The 17,717-nt window shown below is 42.9% G+C and overlaps 1 protein-coding gene across 1 annotated transcript in view; it reads right to left on the bottom strand.

Annotated features, from left to right (window-relative positions):
• The window catches only part of Cfap61 (cilia and flagella associated protein 61), a 300,156-nt gene that overhangs the window by 195,232 nt on the left and 87,207 nt on the right, over positions 1-17,717 (bottom strand). The window contains exon 14 of the mRNA XM_059258957.1: positions 2,100-2,226. Within this exon, the coding sequence (XP_059114940.1) occupies positions 2,100-2,226 (127 nt within the window). The remainder of the gene's footprint in view (positions 1-2,099; positions 2,227-17,717) is intronic.

Raw genomic sequence — 17,717 nt, 5'->3', positions numbered from 1 at the left:
TCATCCTCTCTATGCGGACCTGCTAGGTAAAGCCACGAGGAATCTGAAAACGGGCTCCCACAGTTCATACAGGTTGATATCAACAGTTCATTCTTTTCACTGCTGAATAATGCTCCAGCACATGGATCTGCCATAGCTTATTTATACATCTATCTGTTGGAAACTCCCTGGCATGATTCCAGCTGCTATGAATAGTTATGTGCACATCATCATTTCTCAGGGCTAAATGTCCAAGAGTACAGCTTACGAGCCATAGGCCAGGTGCATTTTTAGTTTTTTGAAGAAATAGCTAATATGTCTCCTGGGGTATCTGCCACTGTTTTACCAGTAATTCAGTTTTCCCATTTCCTTGCCATCTAATAACCACTCAGTTTTGTTTTAGCCATTCTGCTCGAGGTATAGGTACAAGCTATCCTATTGTGGCTTTCTTTCTTTCTTTCTTTCTTTCTTTCTTTCTTTCTTTCTTTCTTTCTTTCTTTCTTTCTTTCTTTCTTTTCTTTCTCTTTTATCAGCAAGGGTTTGTGGAGATGAATACTACCACGGCTATCAGGATGCTCACTGTTTCTGCATTGACTCCTGCCAAGACCCCGGCTGCTTCCAATAAAAATGCATGTACTTTCCACTATTCTAAGAAAAGATTCACTTCAGTCTCATGCAAAAGTTTTAGTATCCTTATGTTTGTGTAATTCATTTTATTTGTATGCACGTTTTGACTACATTTATATTTGTGCTCCACATGCATGCCTGATGCCTGTAGAGGTCAGAAGAGGGTATTGGGTCTTTTGGAACTGAAGTTACACATGGTTTTGAGGCATCATGAGGGTGCTGGGACCTGAACCTGGTCTCTGGAAGGCAACGAGTGCTCTTAACTGCTGAACCATCTCTCCAGCCCCGTCACTAACATTTCTGTCTCAGAGAACACTCCCTTCAAATTCACTGGAGCACACCTGGAGGAGCGGGGCTTGAGGTCGTCCTGCTCAGAGGGGCCAGAGGGGAAGTGGCTACAAATGAAGACAGACCAAGAAAAGCCAAGGCATAATGAGTGCAGTAGAGGGAAACTTTAATTTTATTCCTTTACAATAGTATGCCTTTATGATGGCATCACATTTAGGTGATGTAAATATTAACTTTAAAAGGTTTGTTTTACTTAATTTTAAAAAGCCAATATTTCCTATTTTTCCAAATGACTGTAGCAGCAAAATGAAGAAATAGTGTGATATATTCATGTGATGAAATAATTTTGTCATAATACAAACAAATCTCACAAGCATACTGATGAGGAAAGGCACTCCACACCAGGAATGAAAACTGTATGATTTTCTTTCCATGAAGCTCAAAAGGAGGCATAACTAATTTCTGATTTTAGAAGCAAAAGTATTGACCCGAGACAAAGTTTCTGAATGGAGGTATGAGGTGACCAGTGACAAGTGAGGGCAGTCTCTTTCCAGGAATAGGCCCTACTGTAATGTTTCAACTGTGTGTTTCAACTGTAATCACTAAAATGGTGCTTGGTCATAGTTTGATAAAATTGTTTCAAAATAAAGCATGTTAGAGAGGTTACAGCATGCATCTCCAACCTCTTGGCTAGTTACATGTCTAGTGAAGTCCACTGGCAGTGTTCTTAAGGCCTTGGTGTTAGCATGTAAAGGTTAGCATGTAGACTGACACCAGCCTCACTCAGGGTTACCATGTAGACTGACACCAGCCTGTTGTTTTCCACAGCTCACGTACAGGTTATCATGCTAGAGAAGACCAAAGATTGACCACAGAGGATCATTCTTCTATCTACCCTTTGAAACCTCAAGCCAGCTCAACGAAAAGTCCTGGCTACGTTTACCATCTAACGTAATTAAATGGAGCTCCACTAACCGAAGTCTGGCACTCATTGCTACTGGGGTGGACATCGGATACCATGGGTTCCCGAGCTGTCCTTACATGATGACAGTCAGATCTGCCAACTCCACACCCCATCTCCGCTGCTCCCCCAACAGGACTCTCCAAGTGATGCTCCAGGAAGCTTCAGGCCCGAATCTTCCTGGGTCATAATGGTCCCATAGGACCAGGGAAATGAGGCTGCAGCAGCCACAAGCAGTACTTACAGGATCTCTGCAAGCCTCGTTGTACTGGGCAAAATCCTCCAGTATCTTTCTACTCAGTACCAGGGTGCTGACGAGATTCTCAACACCAGCAGTATCCACAAAATTGGCTAATCTTATCTTAATGGACCTGGACAAGAACAGAAATAGGTCCTTGGTTACAGTGCTAAAATAATATCACACTTCTGTAAGATAATATCTGGCAATGTGTATCTATGTAAAATTGAGGTGATTGATTAAAAAAATAACTCTCTTCATTCTAGAGTACCTAAATATGTACAAAAAATACAAAGAATAAGATAAAAAAAACACTGATATTATAAACCAATGACAACACCAAGTTACATTTTAAGTATATATAATTTAAATGCATACAATTTAATGCATATAATTTAAAATGTTTAGCATACTCTATTCTCCATTTCATACAGAGAGCTAAAATCCATCTCCCAAAATTTTTAAAAAATTGTAAAATGTACACTATGATTACATCATTTTCCCCCTTTCCTTCCTCCCTCCCACCCATTCCATGTACCTCCAGACACACTTGCTCAGTCTTAAATTCACAGCCTCTTTTCTTTGTTATTATTAATAAATAGCCTGATGAGTCCATTTAGTGCTGTTTGTATGTGTATGACTTTAGGGATGGCTACTTGGAACTGGATAACCATTCAGGGAGCTCATCCCTGGGAGAGGCCAACTCTCTCTTCTCAGCAGCCATTAGTCACCTGTAGCTCTTTGTCTAGGGGTGAGACCCTTTGAGATTTCCCCCTTCCACAATAGCCTGACTATCAGTGTCTTATTTAAGCAGCCATATTGTTGAGGTCCATGATGTAGCTTCCTTGTTATTTCTAGGAGACATATTCTTACAGCAGGCTTTCTGGTCCTCTGGCTCTTACAATTTCTCCCAAATTTTTAAAAAATGTTTTATAGTGGAGAAATTACAATGACTGGGGTTGGCTTCATGTGTATAAAGCAGACCAAAGTTGCACGTAGTAAAGAGCCTCATCCTTGGAGTTTAATTCTCTGAGGTCAACATCTTAGAAAGCTTAAAATTTGTGTCTTTAAGAGAAGTTTAGTGAGACAAAAGAGCATGTCTAGGGGTTCAGAGCCATGGCTTTTACTTGATTCTCAGTTCCTTCTGTCTGTTCACAGATGAATCTCCTCCTTGTTCCCTACATCACCACCCCATCCTCACGGTGCCTATCTCTGTAAATAGTGACAACTGGGTTCTACCTTGGACATTAGATGGAGAATCATGTAAAGGTGCCACAAAGATGGGGTTAAAACCACCTTCTACCTAAAGTGGGGTATGGAGCATAGACATGGAAAAAGTTGAGGATTTGTCGAGTCTTTGTTCATAGCAATGGGTGGCTGTTCCCTCCCTTGGTAAATAAAGCCATGATGTGTATAGGTGGTTACCTCACCCATGCTGCTCACGAATTTTTAGTATATACTGGAATAGAGGCTTCAAGCCCCCTTGGGATGAATGTGCTAAGGATTCGAGCAGTCATCTCACAGAAAGAGCATCAAGTCAAAAGTTCCATATTTTCATTTTGTAATGGGTCCATGTGTTATATAGATGACCTGACATCACTTTCTCTCTACTCTAAATAGAACAATGTTACTCCTCTCAACAAACATTTCTAACCTAGTTAACTCTTAATTGTGGTGAATATCTGTGCTTAAATTGTAATGCATGGTTACAATTATAAACAAAATTGTTTTATTTGCAAGGATGTATATGTATACAATTAACTGGCTAAAACCTGGTCAATTAATATCACCTGAATAATAATTACAAGCAATCTTTAAGACCAAGATGAGAACCTGGCTCTGATATGGACAGTTTGCACAAAAAAAAAATCTTGTTCTGAAAGATTAAAGGTGTAAATGTTAAAAACAAGACCAAACGTGTCAGGGAAATAGAAGAAATGAAAACAAATGTCCTAAAAATGTCCATAACACCTTAGTCACAACACCCCAAAGGAAAACCTAAATGTCTATCAACTGATAGATGCATAGAATGTGACATATGTACATAATGGAACTATTCAGCCACAGAAGAAAATGAAGTGGTAAGGTATGTTACATGTGACAAAAGCCACGTGTAAAATACCACAGTGCACTCTGCTGCTCCATTTCCATGAAATGTCCAGAACAGGCAAGCTTACAGAGGTAGAAAGGAGACAGTTGGCTGTGGGGACAAGGTAACCAATTGACTTGGGGAGCATGGGGAGGCTTAGAGGTGACAAAAAATGTTCTGAGAACAGACAGAGGTGATGAGTGCATATCATTATATATCTACTAAGAACCACTGAATTATATAATTAAGTGGGAATATTAGGTGATCTTAATTATATCTCAATAAGCTATATTGTATTACTATAGTCTGTGCATATATGCATAAACTATCGAAGAAAGTTGAAAAGGAAAAGAAGGGAATGGCAAGGGTAACTAAAAGGCAAACTAAACTCGTGTGGCTCCATAACTAGCAGATGAATTAGCACTTGAGGCTGAAGTCACGATGAGAAAAAAACAAAACAAAACAAAAAAACTTTATTTGATAAAGTAAAATCTCAATAGAGAGAATGATATCAAGTCACCAAGTTTCTGTCAAAGAGTTTCAGGTTGTTCCTAATTAATCTGAAGGATGCTGCTGCCTCAACATGAACACACTCGGCATCAGCGGCCCCTTTCTCATCTGAGTGGGTGGCAGCTCCACATTCCACAGCTGAGGCCCAAACCACCAGCTACCACTACTCCACAGTTGGGATGTTACAACAGCAGCATCATATGTCTCCATGTGCTCACCTTAGCTTCCCCAGTCCAACCTCAACTAAGCTGTCAGAGTGATGCCTAAAAATACTGAGTCACAGCACGTGACTCTGCAACACTAATCCCAGCAACAGAGGAGTTCGTGACCTTTCATGCCCAAGGCCCTTCCCAGAATACTGTTTGTAAGTGTATAAAACAAGATACAGAGAATTACATTAGGTGAACTTAAGGAGATGTATTAAGCGGTGGTCTATTGATCACTATAATTTTGTGCCCTGGTGTGTATAAACAATGAGTGACAACTGCAGATCTCTGGAGCTGCAGTGTTGGAGGAAAAGGAGGAGGAAGCAGCAGGGGCTGGTGACATTGCTGTGGCTTGATGCCTCCTTTCACAATGGAAGGAGATGCTAAATTTCAAGTACAGCTTTGTGAAAGTCAAGGACGTGGTTTTTCACCTAAATTCAGACCCTGGATAGGAACGTCAGCTATCTCTCCCACCACGCTGAATCACAAGCAAAGTCACAGAGTGGCTTCAAGGACGCTGTGACCAGTCTCCTCTCCTGTGTCTTTCCTTCCCCATCTCTCTGACTCTCTCATCTCTAACCCATCTCCAAATTGTGGGCTTCTTTCTTTCCCTGCCTCACCTTTCAGACCCCATGCTAGTCCCCAAAGTCAGTCAGCGTGCGCCCTCATCTTTTCTCACCTGAAACCCTCAGCTCTCACTCAGCCCAGTGACTCTCCAGACCTACCTGGATATCAACAGTGTAACACACCTCACCGTATGAGCTTTGCCACCTGACTCTGGTTCCTCACACTTCCTGTACTGGTTCTCTCTGTGTAATTCTTCCCATCTGTTTGTTTTGTGTCCAACCCCTTCCCCCCCCCCCGCCCCAGCTATTAGAATAAGAGTTCAAAGACAGCCCAATGGCTAGAACAGCTCCTGATGGACAGTGGCTGTCAAGGGAGTGAATTATACAGCCTGTGTAGAAACAGCTTTTCATGCTTATGACATGTCTTTCTGACTATGATAAGTGCTACAATTGAGTTATAAAGTGTGTGGCAGGAGCCAGGACAGTAAATGAATATGAATACTGTCTTAGTTAGGGTTTCAATTGCTGTGATAAAACACCATGACCAGAAGCAACGCCGAGAAGAAAAGGTTTATTTATCGTAGGCTTCCACGTCACTGCTCATCATTGAAAGAAGTCATGACAGGAACTCAACAGGGCAAGAACCTGGAGATAAGAGCTTGTTCAGAGGCCATGGAGGAATGCTGCTTACTGGCTTGTTCCTTATGGCTTACACAGCCTGCTTTCTTATAGAACCCAGGATCAGCAACCTAGGGGTAGTACCACCCACAGTGGGCTAGGCCCAATACAGGCTTGCTAGCATCCTGATCTTAGAGAGGCATTTTCTCAATTGACTCTCCCTCCTCTCTGATGAATCTAGCCTGAGTCCAGTTGTCATAAAACTGGCCAGCACAAATGCCTTCCTCCAAGCTGATAGCTCAGATCACACCATGGTCTACTTTGAAAGCCAGGGTTTCTTCTAGCCCACACTGACACTGAATAAGTGTTCAGTGGGACTTGGGGTTGTTTTCCTAAGTGTCACAAAACACAAACATCATTTCTCTCCTCTGTCCACAGAAAACTGACCAGGTGGCACAGCCGTTTTGCATTACACCATGAAGCTTGCAGGTCTGTTATTTATATTCAGCCAAGAGGAACACTTGAGAATTTTTATATGTTCCTAGAATTTCAGCAGGAGGAGGAATGGGCAATAGCAGCCACCACCTAAAGCTACCCTGACTGACACAAGACTCTCTAGTTACTTGGAATGTGGCTATTCAAATTTTACAGGTGCTGTAACTGAGTTTTGTTTTTTTTTCCTGCAAATCTTTTATTTAACATTGTGTAACTGAGTTTTTATGCACTAGTACAAACAAGACTACAAAACAGCTCAATGCTTTCACACTGACCACACATTAAAACAGAGTTGTGTATATAATAGGTTATATGATAAATACTGAGATTTAATTTTACCTAGCTTAAATTTATACATTAATGTGTCTATTAGAAAAATTAAAATTACAAATACAATCACAGTGTATTTTTCATGGATGGAGCTGTTCCACATGCCTATATTTATCTCTGAGAGCATGCGTGTGTGTGTGTGTGTGTGTGTGTGTGTGTGTGCGTGCACGTGCACATGCACGCACGCATACGCACACAAGTTCAAGTACATGCAGAGGCCAAATAATATTCTTGGGTATTATCCTTAGGAACGTGATTTACCTCTTTCGAGACTAGGTCTCTCACTGGTACAGAGTTCAGTTAGGTGAATCTGGCTGGTCATTAAGTCTTGAATACTGCTGTCTCCGTCTTCCTGGTGCTGGGATCGTTTGACTTGGGTTCTGAAGATTTAACCCAGGTTCTCATGTTTGTGTCATGTGGCCAGCACTTTAGTGACTGCTCTCTCTCTCCAGGGCCCCTGAGAGCTCTTTTACAAAAGGTTTTAACTCAGAAAGAGGAGGAGGAGGAGGAGGAGGAGGAGGAGGAGGAGGAGGAGGAGGAGAGGGGTGCAGAGTACTAGTACACAGCTGTACTCAGAAGGCTGAGGTTGGACAATTGAGAGTTCCAGACCAGCGTAAGCTAATAATGAGACCCTAACTCAAAACAAAACAGTGAGCAGAGATAGACTTAATGCACAGGAGACTCTGCATTGCTTCTGCCTCTGGGTCTAGCAGCATCAGGTGGCCTGTGTGGTTTGGCTTTAAGTAGAATTAGATGAGAGGGCCACGACTGGCAGACAGGAAATTAAAATGTATTTGCTTAAATTATTAAATTGACATTACTAAGAATGGTTCATTCATTCAACCAATTACAAATGGCTCTGAAACATCTGGAGTGTTCCCATGGTGTCCAGGTGATGGGAACCCAATGTGGGAACAAGTTAGCCCATAATTTCTGCTCTAATCAGACTGACCCTGTCTTGATTCCAGAACCACAATCTGAGAAATAACCCAAAAAGTCCTTTAAAACTTTCCAGTGCATGGACCATGAGTATGGAGGTCTTTATGTCTTAGCTATAGAAAGCCCCTGATGGACCACAGATTATGAAGGTCTTTATGTTTTAGATATGGAAAGCCCCTGGGAAAATCAGGTTACTTTGAAACAACTCTTATAAATGCTTAGGGAGAAAGGGGAGAAAGGAAAGGGGGAAGGGCAATAGGAGGGAAGGGGAAGGAGGATGCATAACATTTTATATCAGTATGTCCAATCATAATATATATGATGTATCACATACGTTCTCCAAAAGGAGATAGCATGTGTTGTCCAGTTACCTATCTTGATTCCTTGCCATCTTCTTAAATAAATCATAAAGAGTAAGAATATTCATTGTCTGTAAAAATGATATTAAAACTGTATAAAACAAGCTTTGAATCTATTGATTCATTCTATTCTATTCTAGTCTATTCTATTCTGTTCTATTCTATTCTGTTCTATCCATCTATCAATCTATTGATATTAAAACCCACAAAATCCACTCTGCTATCTACACATCTGCCTTTAGGCATGGCAGGGCTGCAGAAGATAGCGGCTCATTGGATATACCTAAGTGTCATTCTACTTCCATCTCCGCACAAGCTCCTAGAACCTTCTCTTTCTCATTACGACCACTGTCGAGGGCCTATTCCTTCAGTCCAGCCATGTATAAGTTGGAAGGAAACACTCCAGTTGTTCTGTTCTGTTTCTGCCTTGCACGACCTTCCCAGAGACCACTGCACACCCGGTGACCATAATGACCTAATCAGGCTTTTCTTCAGGGCTCAAGCACACTTCTTCGGCATCCTGAATCAAAGAGAGAGATTAGCGGTGCCCAAGGCCCTCCATGTGACCGAAAAAAGCAAGTTCTCTTGAGAAATCTTCTCTTCCTAGCCCTTCCCTCCCGAAGCCAGCCATCCTTGGCACCTTTTCTCTCTGGTATACTTGAATGGTAAACTTGTGAACTCTCAGAGTCCATGAAAAAAGGATGAAGCCCTTGCCAACTAGTCCCTCCTTGGGTATTACAAGTTTTTCAGTCTTGGTAACTGCTTTACAAGATGTTCTAGTTATCTCCTTAACAACAGCAACAACAACAACAACAAAAACCCCCAAAACAGGAGCAAAGTGATTCTGGCCTTAAAGGTCAGAATTTGAGGTGTTCAGTCTGACTATACACATAATAAAATAGAAAATGATGTATGAAAAGTAACAAGATTTACCACGTATCCTTTTCAACTCAAAACTGAATGAATGTTTTTAGAAACTACAGATTTGTGTGTGTTTCCAGTTACCGTCTCACAAAAAATTGGGAAATTTTGATGCCAGCCAAGGGACACAAAAGATGTAAAGAAGAATATGTGATATGAGCCTCTCTGAACATCATCACACAACTATATAATCATCAACACTTCAGTCTGAACCATACACAAACAAGAAAGCAACCAGGCCCCAAACAAAACAATGGCCCCAATAAACAAACTTTTTATTGCATTCTACTGGAAGAGGCCCATTAAGGGCACAAGGAACAAAGGACGGATCTGATGTCACTATATACTGGCCATGGTAACATGAGCCTGAAGAAGTAAAACGGTGACATCATTGAAAAAAATGACAACAAGTCATGTATGAGCCACTCACAGAAAAACAAATACAACAAGTACATTGGAGGGAAGAACCTCCCAGAGGCTGACCACTGAGGGCCATCTTTATTTACTGAGTAATGTTGACAACGGCGTACGACCTAGCCAAGAAGCTAAATGTTTCTAGCACAACAAATATTAGTTGGATGAGTAAGTCTGACATGTCTTCCTACAAAGGAAAAATGTCAGATCTCAGAAAAGTGCGGCATGGAAAAGTAGCAAGAGGGGATGGGCTACTGGTTCAACCAAATGTGCCCTCCACTAATGACTGAACAAGAAGAAAGGCCAACGGGCAGGTTGAGAATGGGCAAGCCAGGGAATGTAAGAACGCAATCTGTTATACAACATAAAACCCAGTGCTACCTTTGGAAACAACTTAGTGATTAATATACAAATGAAATGTTCTCATTTAAAGACCCAGAAGTTACCATAAAAAATGAGAGGGAGCATGGGGTATGGGGTCTGTTGACAGAAGAGGTAGCCCTCACTAACAATCTGATGAATTATGTGTGTCCGTGCTCACCAGCATGGCCAGAGGGCAGATGACAGAAACAAATATAATTTCCCAAGGGAAGGAGGAGGAAATTAGGTAGGGGACCATAACATGAGGTCATGAAATTTAAAGCAACCCAATGTAAGAGCAGGGGCAATCCATTCCAAATGTCAAGAGAAGTGAAGCAAAAACCGTGGCATAAAAAGAGAATGGTCTGAGACTTGTGCCCTCGCCATGCTCACATGGCTCCCGCCTCGCCGCCATCATGCCCTTCCTCTTCTGTGCACCCTGTGAGCTAGCAGTTCCTCCCTATCCAGTACTTACCCACCTGCTGTACTCTTTTCCTTTCCCATCATGTACCTACTATCTAGTTCACCTCTTTCCTTTCTCTGTGTCTTCCTCCTCTGGCTAGAATGCAGACCCCATGAGGGCCGGGACCTCTGTCTGTTTGGGTTATTACGTTTCCCCAGCACCTGGGTTAGAACTGGCTGAAAGCACACAGTTGATGTTGCATATTCTATTAGATGAATGAGGAGCTCCACTGTGGGCCTTTGGGAAAGGAAGCACTCAATTAGCCAGTACCTTCCAGCCGTGGTGCTACCTGGATATTGGCCCAAAATGTTGCAGCCATGCCAATGTGATAAAAGCCAATTACAGATGGAGCAGATGCCAGAGAGGCCACAGTGGAAGAAAGGAAAGAAACAAAGGTCCTTAAAACACAGACCTTGAAGTCCTGCCTATGGCCAAACCTCCTGTTTACGGAGCCAGTCAACAGCAGAATCTCTTCCTGAATTGGCCTTTACTTTATTTCTAACAGAAAGTATTCTTCCAGTTAGTGTAAACTTTGAACTTTAATTGATAGTTTAATACCAAATTAACATTTTCTATTACAGAAATAACAGGTGTCTATGATTTGTTTTAAGTCAAACTGAAATAAGCAACCTGTGTAAAAGGAAGCGAAAAAAGATCTACATAGAAATATCATCAGAGAGGTCACATGGGTGAAGGGTGAGCATCTGAAATGCACTAGCACAAAATCATTCAGTGGCATCCATCACTAGGGAACTGCACATTCACAGCACCAATGATGTGATATCAGAGAGCTGCTGGGAGGGCCAAATCATACCGAGCACAGCAAAAATTGGCAGGGACATAGAGCAACCAGTTGCTGGTGTTGTTGCAAAAAGGTACAGTCACTCTTTGAGAAAGACGGACAGTTTTGTACAAAGGTATACTATACTGTGATCATAGCGACTAGCAATTCCATTCTCTCTTAGCCAAATAAGCCAAAAACTTATGTATACACAAAACCCCATACGTGAATGCTTTCACTTCTTTGTTTATAATGATCTAAACTTGGAAACAGCCAAGATGCTCCTTAGTGGGAGAACAGAAAAATAAACTATAGTGTGTCTAGATGATGGCATATTACTCAGTGCTAAAAATAAACGAGTCACCAAATTATGAAGTGATACACGGAGGTTAAATGCATATGACCAAGTAAGAGAAGCCAAGTTGACAAGGCGACATATTGTAGGATTCGAACTACTTTTCTGGAAATGGTAAAAAGTTATAGTGAGTAAAAAGATCAGAATACGCCAGTGTTCAGGGGAAGGAAGAAACAACAGGTGGGGTACAGAGGTTTAGGGCAGTGAAGCTAGTCTGTGTGACACTATGACGGCACCATTACACATTTCCCCAAATCCACTGAATACACAAGACTATGCTAGTTACTTTCCTCATTGCTCTAACAAAATACTTGACAAAGCGACCTAAGGTAGGAAGAAATTACATCAGTTTGTCATTAGAGAGGATACAGTCCTTCATGGCAAGAAGACAGGGCTATGGGAGCCTGATGCAGCTGGTCACGTGATGTTCACACTCAAAAATTGGAAAAAGATGACTATGGTACTCACTGGCTTTCTCCTTTTTCTTCATTTCAGGATCCAAGACCATGGGATGGTGTTCCTTCATTTAACATGGGTCTTCCCTCAGAAAATTATCTTTGGAAATGCCCTCACAGACACGCCCAGGGTTATGTCCCCCAGGTGACTCTAAATCCCATTGAGTTGACTGACACTCAGACCATCCCAGAGGCTAAACTGGGACCCTACATAAACTATGGACTTTGGTTGATAACAAGGCAGCAGTTTGTTCATCGGCTGTAACAAATGCAGCATTCTGATGCCAAATGAGAATAATGGAACCGTGAAGGGAGATATGTGAAGACTTCGTATGTCTCCTCCTCAATTTTTCAGTAAACCTAAACTATTCTAAACACAAAGTTTATTAAAGGGAAAGCAAAAACAAGTTATCTGTATTTGCCCCCTCCAGTCCTGCTTTTCAGAGGCACCAGGCTGAGTAGATTCATATGCCCCATTCTGAACTTCTGAACAGACGTAAGACAAACACTGCCTGTGATGTGCTTGTGATGGCCTTTCCCTCCTCCTCTTCCTTTCAATGGTGGGGAAGAGTGTGTTTTAACTGGAATCACACCTAGCTGGCTAGTGCCATGTCTCCTAGCCTCCCCTGCAGCCAGATCAGACCAACAACCAACCTCCAAGAGATGAAGTTACGGCTCCAGGAAATCGCAATACTTGAGTGGGTACACAGTGTAAAACCTAACCCTCCACAACGGAAAGGCCCCAAAGACACGCCCTTCACTCATCTTCTAAGAAGGAAATAATGAGAGGCGCACTGACAGTTACAGAGCTTTGTGGTCATCCTTCTCCTTGGGCAGGACCTTATGGTTGGAGACACTGCTGCTCAGTTGGATGAATTGATGCAGTGGGTTAAATCGGCAGCACTGAACGGTCAAAGGCAAGAAGATCTTAGTTACTGCAATGGGCAGCATAAACAAAGCAATGTCCGTAATGGCCTGACCTGTAATGGGTAGCACAGGCAAAGGGATTTTTATAGTGGTATGACTCGTCTGGACCTTTGGTACTGGCCAATCAATCATGGTGTTTAGGCATGAAATATATAAGAAGCCTGAGGCATTTTTGTTTGATCTGTATAAGCTGAAAAATTCTCAAACAAATGAAAGAAAGGCTACGTTGTATCATGGAAAAAGGGAATCTTGGCCCATGAACCAGTTTACAGACATAGAACCCCTTCGATGAAGGGAAGGTCATGTTCCCCTGAGGAAAGACCTTGATAAAATGCCTAAGAGTTTTACAGTTAGCCTTTCTCCAGTCCTTCCCCAGAGGGACCTGTGGCATATAACAAGGGTACCTGAACGCTGGGGGAAAGGAAACAATCGGACTTCCCAGAGTCTGTTAGATATGGTTCTGAATTGACTCTGATTCTCGGAGACCCCCAAGAAACATAGCAGCCCTTCAGTTAAAGCAGGGGCTTATGGAGGTCAGGCGATTCATGGAGTGTTGGCTGACGTCTGACTCACAGTAGGACCAGTGGGTCCCCAAACTCATCCTGTGGTTATTTCCCCAGTCCCAGAAAGTATAATTGGGATAGATACACTTAGAATTTGGCAGAATTCCCACATTAGTTTCTAGATCTGTGGATTTAGGAAAGGCCAAATGGAAGCCTTTAGAGACACCTCTGCCAGGGAAAATAGTGACTCAAAAACAGTATCGCATCCCTGGAGAAACAGCAGAAATTAGTGCCACCACTGAGGACTTGAAAGATGCGGAGGTGGTGCTTTCCACGACATCTCCTTTTAACCCCTACCTGGCCAGCGCCAAAGACAACTGGATTTCGGAGAACGACAGTGGTCTGCTGACAACTCAGTCAGGCAGTAATTCCGGCTGCAGCTGCTGCACCAGATCTGGTGTCCTTCCTAAGCAGACTGACGCATCTCCTGGTACAGAGTACCCAGCCATTGATCTAGCAAATGCCTTTTTCTTCGTACCTGTCCATAAGGACCACCAGAAGCAATTTGCTTTCAGCTGGCAGGGCCAGCAGTACACCTTTACAGTTTTACTTCCAGGATATATTAACTCTCCAGCACTGTGTCATAACTTAGTTTGAAGGGATCTTGATCATCTGTCTCTTCCACAAAATATCATATGAACTCAGTATAGTGAGGACATTATGCTGATTGGACCAAGTGAGCAGGAGGTAGCAACCACATTGGACCCATTGGTAACACAGATATGCATCAGAGGATGGGAAATATATCCAACCAAATTTCAAGGGCCTTCTACCTCAGTGAAATTCTTAGAGGTCTAGTGGTATGGGGCATGTAGAGATATTCCTCCTAAGGTGAAGGACAAATGATTGTACCTGGCCTGTGGGGCGTTTACCCAACCACCCCCACAGTTCCCCAGAGTTTTCTTGAGTGCGAGCAGCAGGAAATATTAGATAAAAGGATTTATTGCGGAGAATATCGCGGAGATAAACAGATAGAAAATAAAGGATAGCCTCGAGAGGGCCTGGAACCTATTCCAACGGGCCCCGACTGTCTCTGTCCCAGGGTTTTTATAGAGACGCCAAGGGGTGGAGCAAAAGACCTCCTCCCCCAGCACAGCCAAGTGCAGACCATCTCAGACACCTGCACTCAGGCCCGTGGTCTAATCATCCTCTATGAGGACCTGCTGGGTAAAGCCACGAGGAACCCGAGAACGGGCTCCCACACTGGCCCCTCTCACCACCAAGAAAGAAGCACGTTTAGGGGCCTATTTGGATTTTGGAGACAGCACATTTCTCACTTGGGTGTGTTACTCAAGCCCATACAGCAAGCAGCTTGGAAAGCTACTGGCTTTGTGTAGTGCCTGGAACAGGAGAAGGTCCTTCAGCAGGTCCATTATAATCCAGCAGACCTGATGGTACCTGAGTCAGTGACACACAGGGATGCTGTTTGGAGCATTAGGCAAACCTCTACAGGTAAATCACAGAAGTGACCTTAGGGATTTTAGAGCAAAGCTCTACCATTATCTGCAAACAACTATTCCCCCTTCAAGAGACAGCTTAGACTATCATTGGGGGCCTGAGTGGAAACAAAACCATTTGACAACAGGCCATCAAGCTACCATGCGACCTGAGCTGCCCATCACGAGCTGGGTTTTATTTGACCCACAAAGTCATCAAATAGGACGCTGCACAGCAGCCATCCATTATCAAATGGAAGTGGTACATATGTGATCAGGCTTGATCAGGTCCTGAAGGCACAATCAAGTTACATGAAGAAGCTGCCCAAATGCCTATGGTTTCTACTCCGTTTACAACGCCATCTGCTGCCAAGCATGCACCTATTGCCTCATGGGGCGTGCTTTGTGACCAGCTGACTGAGGAAAAGGAGACTAGAGCCTGGTTTACTGATGGCTCTGCACATTATTCAGCACCACCCAGAAGTGGACAGCTGCAGCATTATAACACCTTTCTGGAACAACCCTGAAAGACACTGGTGAAGGGAAATCTTCACAGTGGGCAGAACTTCAGGCAATACACATAGCCATACATTTTCTTTGGAAGGATCAATAGCTAGATGTGCAATTGTTCACTGATTTATGGACTGTAGCCAATGGATTGGCTGGATGGTCAGAGATTTGGAAAGAGTATGATTGGAAAATTAGTGAGAAAGACATCTGGGAAAGAAGTATGTGGATAGGTATCTCCAAATGGGCAAAGGATATGAAGATACTTGTGTCCCATGTAAATGCTGATCAAAAGATGACTTCAGCTGAGAAGGAGGTCAGTAATCAAGTAGACAGGATGACCCATTCTGTGGACCGTCGGACTTTTTCCCCAGCCATCCCTGTCATTGCCCAATGGACACATGAACAAAGTGGTCATGGTGGCAGAGATACGAGTCATGTATGGACTCCACAACATGGACGTTCACTCACCAAGGCTGACATGGCTACAGCTGCTGCTGAGTGCCAGATCTGCCAATAACAGAGACCAACACTGAGCCTCAGATATGGCAGCATTCCCTGGGGTGACCAGCCAGCAACCTAGTATCAGGTTGACTACATTGGACCACTTCCTCCATGGAAATGACAGTGCTTTATCCTTACTGGAGTAGATATTTATTCTGGTTATGGATTTGTATTTCCTGCATGTAATGCTCCTGCAAAAATCACCATTCATGGACTTGCAGAATGCCTCATGCATGGTATTCCACACAGAAGCCACGGACATGGCTTCTGACCAAGGAACTCATTTCACAGACAGAGAAGTGCGGCAGTGGGCCCACAATCATGGAATCCACTGGTCTTACCATGTTCCCCACCATCCTGAAGCAGCTGGCCTGATAGAAAGATGGAATGATCTTTTGAAGACACAATTACAGAGCCAATTGGGTGACCATCTGGAAGACTGGGGCAGGGTTCTCTAGGAGGCTGTATATGCTTTGAATCAGTATCCAATACATGATACAGTTTCTCCCATAGCCAGGGGTCCAGGAATCAAAGGGTAGAAAAGGGAATAGTTCCATTATCACCCAGTAGGAAAATTTTTCCTTCCTGTGCCCATGACCTTAAGTTCTCCTGGCCTAGAAGTTTTGGTTTCAGAGTGGGGAGTGTTCCTGCCAAGAGCCACAACAAACATTCCACTGAGCTGGAATCTCTGACTTTCCCCTGGCCACTTTCGGCTTCTGGCATTCTTATGACAACAGGGTAAGAAAGGAATAACAGTGTTAAGAGGGGTGATTGATCCAGATTACCAAGAGGAAATTGTATTGTTTCTCCACAATGAAGGTAAGAAAGATTGTCTGGAGTGCAGGAGGTCCTTTAGGGCATCTGTCGGTGCTGCCATGTCCTGTGATTAAAGCCAATGGGAGACTACAGCAACTTAATATGGGCAGGATGACAAGGGGCACAGACCCTTCAGGAATGAAGATATGGGTCACTCCTCCAGGAAAAGAGCCAAGACCTGCTGAGGGTGAAGCAAATACAGAATGAGAAGTAGAGGGCAGTTATAAATACCAGCTAAGTTCATTTGGCCAGCTGCAGAAAGGAGAATTATAAGTGACATGAGTGTTTCTGTCATATTTTGTTAAAAATGTGATTGTACAGATATTTGTGTTTTCTTTCCTTGATTTCTTTATTGTGTAATATAACATGAATTAAGATAATATCAGTGGTTGTCATATTTAAGCTTTGAGATACCAAAAGAATGTCCCTCAAGGGATATCATCACCTATTCTAAAAATTATAATGCATTCATGGTTGTTGGAGGGATAGTAATATCATGTCAGGCGTATTATGACAAAGTTATTGTTTTCATTTAGAAATTAAGCATCACATAAGGAGATACAATTGTGTGTAAAGTTGACAAGGGGTAGACTGAGATGGCTATTCTTGGTTGTCAACTTGACTATATCTGGAATTAACTAAAACTCAAGTATCTGGGTATACCTGTGAGGGATTTTTTTCTTAATTAAATCACTTGAAGTGGGAAGACTCACTTTTTAACCCCAATTTTCTGAGGTGGAAAGATCCACCTTCTGCTGCCAGCCTATGGAAAAAGGAAGCGCCCGCTCTCTCTCTCTCTCTCTCTCTCTCTCTCTCTCTCTCTCTCTCTCCCTCCACTTGTTTGCCCTCACTCTTGCTGGTAAGTCCATTCCTTCCCTAGAGACTATTTCTCTGGGATTCTGGCATACACTACAGACCTGTTGACATCCAGTCTTGTGGATTGAACAACTACTAAATTCTTGGACTTTCTGTTGGTAGACAGCCATTGTTGGACTAGCTGGACCACAGCC

The sequence above is a fragment of the Peromyscus eremicus genome, chromosome 4 (assembly GCF_949786415.1).
Source record: "Peromyscus eremicus chromosome 4, PerEre_H2_v1, whole genome shotgun sequence".
In the NCBI taxonomy this organism is placed as follows: domain Eukaryota; kingdom Metazoa; phylum Chordata; class Mammalia; order Rodentia; family Cricetidae; genus Peromyscus; species Peromyscus eremicus.
The sequence above is the reverse complement of the archived record's forward strand: the minus strand, read 5'-3'. Positions and strand labels throughout refer to the sequence as shown.